The sequence below is a fragment of the Cystoisospora suis genome (genome assembly GCF_002600585.1).
Source record: "Cystoisospora suis strain Wien I chromosome Unknown contig_9294, whole genome shotgun sequence".
In the NCBI taxonomy this organism is placed as follows: Eukaryota; Apicomplexa; class Conoidasida; order Eucoccidiorida; family Sarcocystidae; genus Cystoisospora; species Cystoisospora suis.
Window position 1 is genome coordinate 1 of NW_027162071.1, and position 2,349 is coordinate 2,349.

General features: G+C 46.3%; 1 protein-coding gene across 1 annotated transcript; it reads left to right on the forward strand.

The window, feature by feature from the left end:
- Positions 1–657: 657 nt before the first annotated feature.
- CSUI_011011 (protein vac14) lies at positions 658–2,327 on the forward strand (the record flags this gene model as incomplete). The annotated part of the gene is made up of 3 exons (XM_068071112.1): positions 658–820; positions 1,365–1,459; positions 2,090–2,327. Coding segments are annotated over exons 1-3 (462 nt in total), but the record flags the coding sequence as incomplete, so codon positions are not given.
- Between the last annotated feature and the right edge of the window lie 22 nt (positions 2,328–2,349).

Sequence of the window (2,349 nt, forward strand, 5' to 3'; positions counted from 1 at the left end):
AGATAGAAATAGATAGATTAATAGATAGATTAAAGATAGATAGATTAAAGATAGATAGATAGATTAAAGATAGATAGATAGATTAAAGATAGATTAAATATAGATTAAAGATAGATAGGTAGAATGAAGATAGATTAAAGATAGATTAAAGATAGATTAAAGATAGATTAAAGATAGATAGATAGATTAAAGATAGATAGATAGATAGATTAAAGATAGATTAAAGATAGATAGATCGAAAGTCGTCGTGAGTGTGTTACACTTTTGTCTAATTGGTGAGACGTAACTACTTAATAAGAAGATGAGAAGCCTTCCTTTTCTCCCTTACTGTTTTGTAGCGTCGGCATACACTGTGGCAAGTGCATGTACTGGTCTCATGAAGGAAAACTGAGTGTTTCCAACTATCTTCTTGTTCTCACTCTAGAGGTACAAGGGAATGTTCCTGTCTTTCAGTTGTTGAGCTTGATTTTTTGGTAGGAAAAGGCCTTAGCCTTTTTTACTTAAATCGTAGTGTATGGGTCTCTCCTCTTGTATACAAGTCTGAAATGGTTGCCTTTCATAGTCTGAATGACTACTGCTGGTGTGCTGCTCTGAGATTTCTGTAGCCCGAGATGTTCTTTGAAGAAGCTCTCAGCGGCGATCGAGTCCTTTTACTTTGTTTCCTTTTCTCTTTAGGAATCTCTCTCTTAATGCCGCAGAACTCCTCTTACCAATTTCTTCATAAACGTCTCTCCCTTCTTCCCTCAGTGTGTGGTATCATCTATGGCTCTCCTCCAATGGCCATGGGTGGTATGGCATCAGTAGAGAGAAAGTCCCTGAGGTAAGGTGTTTTTCTTGGTAGCAATCCTTCATTCTCTCATTCGCGTGTCTCTTCGTTATCTTGATCTATAAGTCCTACTCCCTACATCTATCATTTCTCAACTGCCAGTTAACTCCAGAGGAGCCGATATCGATTAAGATACTCGCCTTGATTAACGGGTCTTTCATTCCGATCTTTCTTTACTCAAGTGGCAACCTCATCACTCTGTCATCCTTTAAGATCCACCCCCACCCCCCGTCCTCCGCTCGCGTGCGTACTGCTACTACTACTACTACTGCTACTCGTCTCTCTTCTGTATGTGTGTTTACGAAGAAACACGAAGATATTTCTTATGAGATTGACAGTGGAAGTAGCCAGCAGCACGTATACGCTGTATGCCTGTCTGTGTCATGCAGGGATTGTGTCAAGAGTGTTTTGCTTGTTCACAGTTGAAGGAGGGATCTGACTCTGGCCTGCTTGGGGGTCCTGTGTCTCGCTGCTATTGCAGATGCTGTTGCTGGCTTTGTCGATCTTGTCCACTCCCACTTTTCTTTGTCTGTCGCAGTACGGAGCAGGTCATCTCTCAAGAGCTTGAAAAGGAGGTGTGCTATTGGTTCGACATGTTATACAGCGTGTACGGTGCTAGCATTACCGCAGAACGTAAGGTCGGGTCTGGAGGGGATAGACACATACATACATACATACGCGAAGCGGTGGGCGGTCGACTGGGCACTTCCTTAGGTCACTGAAGCTCGAACCGGCTGAGGGGGGAGTCCACCAGAGCATCATCCTCGCGCTGGGGTCGGCCATCGTGACAGGTTCACGGCATGGCTGAGCCTTATAGTGAACGGTAACAACATTGTGCTAGAGGCTACGTTCGACTCCGAGTAGCTGATGAGATTCCCCGTACTCCAGACTATTGCCTCCAAGCACCGCGAACTGTAGTAGCTCGCCGAGTGTCTACATACATTCATCTGACATGCCATGCGAAACGGAGCACACGCGAAGAGATACAGAAGAACGGCCAGTTAGCCCACCCGATGACGGCTTCGAGAGTCAGGTCTCTTGTCTCCAGCGTTCATCCGGTGTAATGCACGAGAAGATAGCGTGCTGCAGGTCTGTTGAATCGAATCGACTTCAGATCGTGTGCACCTTCCCGAGGCAGGAGACGACAGACGCGGCTCGCGGTTTCAACTGTAGCATGGCCGGGGGTTGTCGGAGAAGGTAATAGCGTCGCAGACACGTATCTTATGGTTCTCCGTTCTTGGCTCTCACATATCTGTACTGCAGAAGCGGAGGCTTCAATGGCTGCCTCTTCGATGCTGGAGTTATGCACTCCAGAGTGGACGCCGCCCCTCTCCTCGTGCCACCTTACCGGCGACTCTTCGGAGAAGCACAACGGTCTTATACAAGGGACATGTGAGCTGCAACCTACAGTCTCGCCAGCGGAGAGCAGAGTCGAAGGGAGGTCTCATTTGCAAGAAAAGACAGAAAGTGATTGTAACTCTGAGAGTGGAGAAGTTGGAAGTACTATAGAAGGCGCTTGCTCT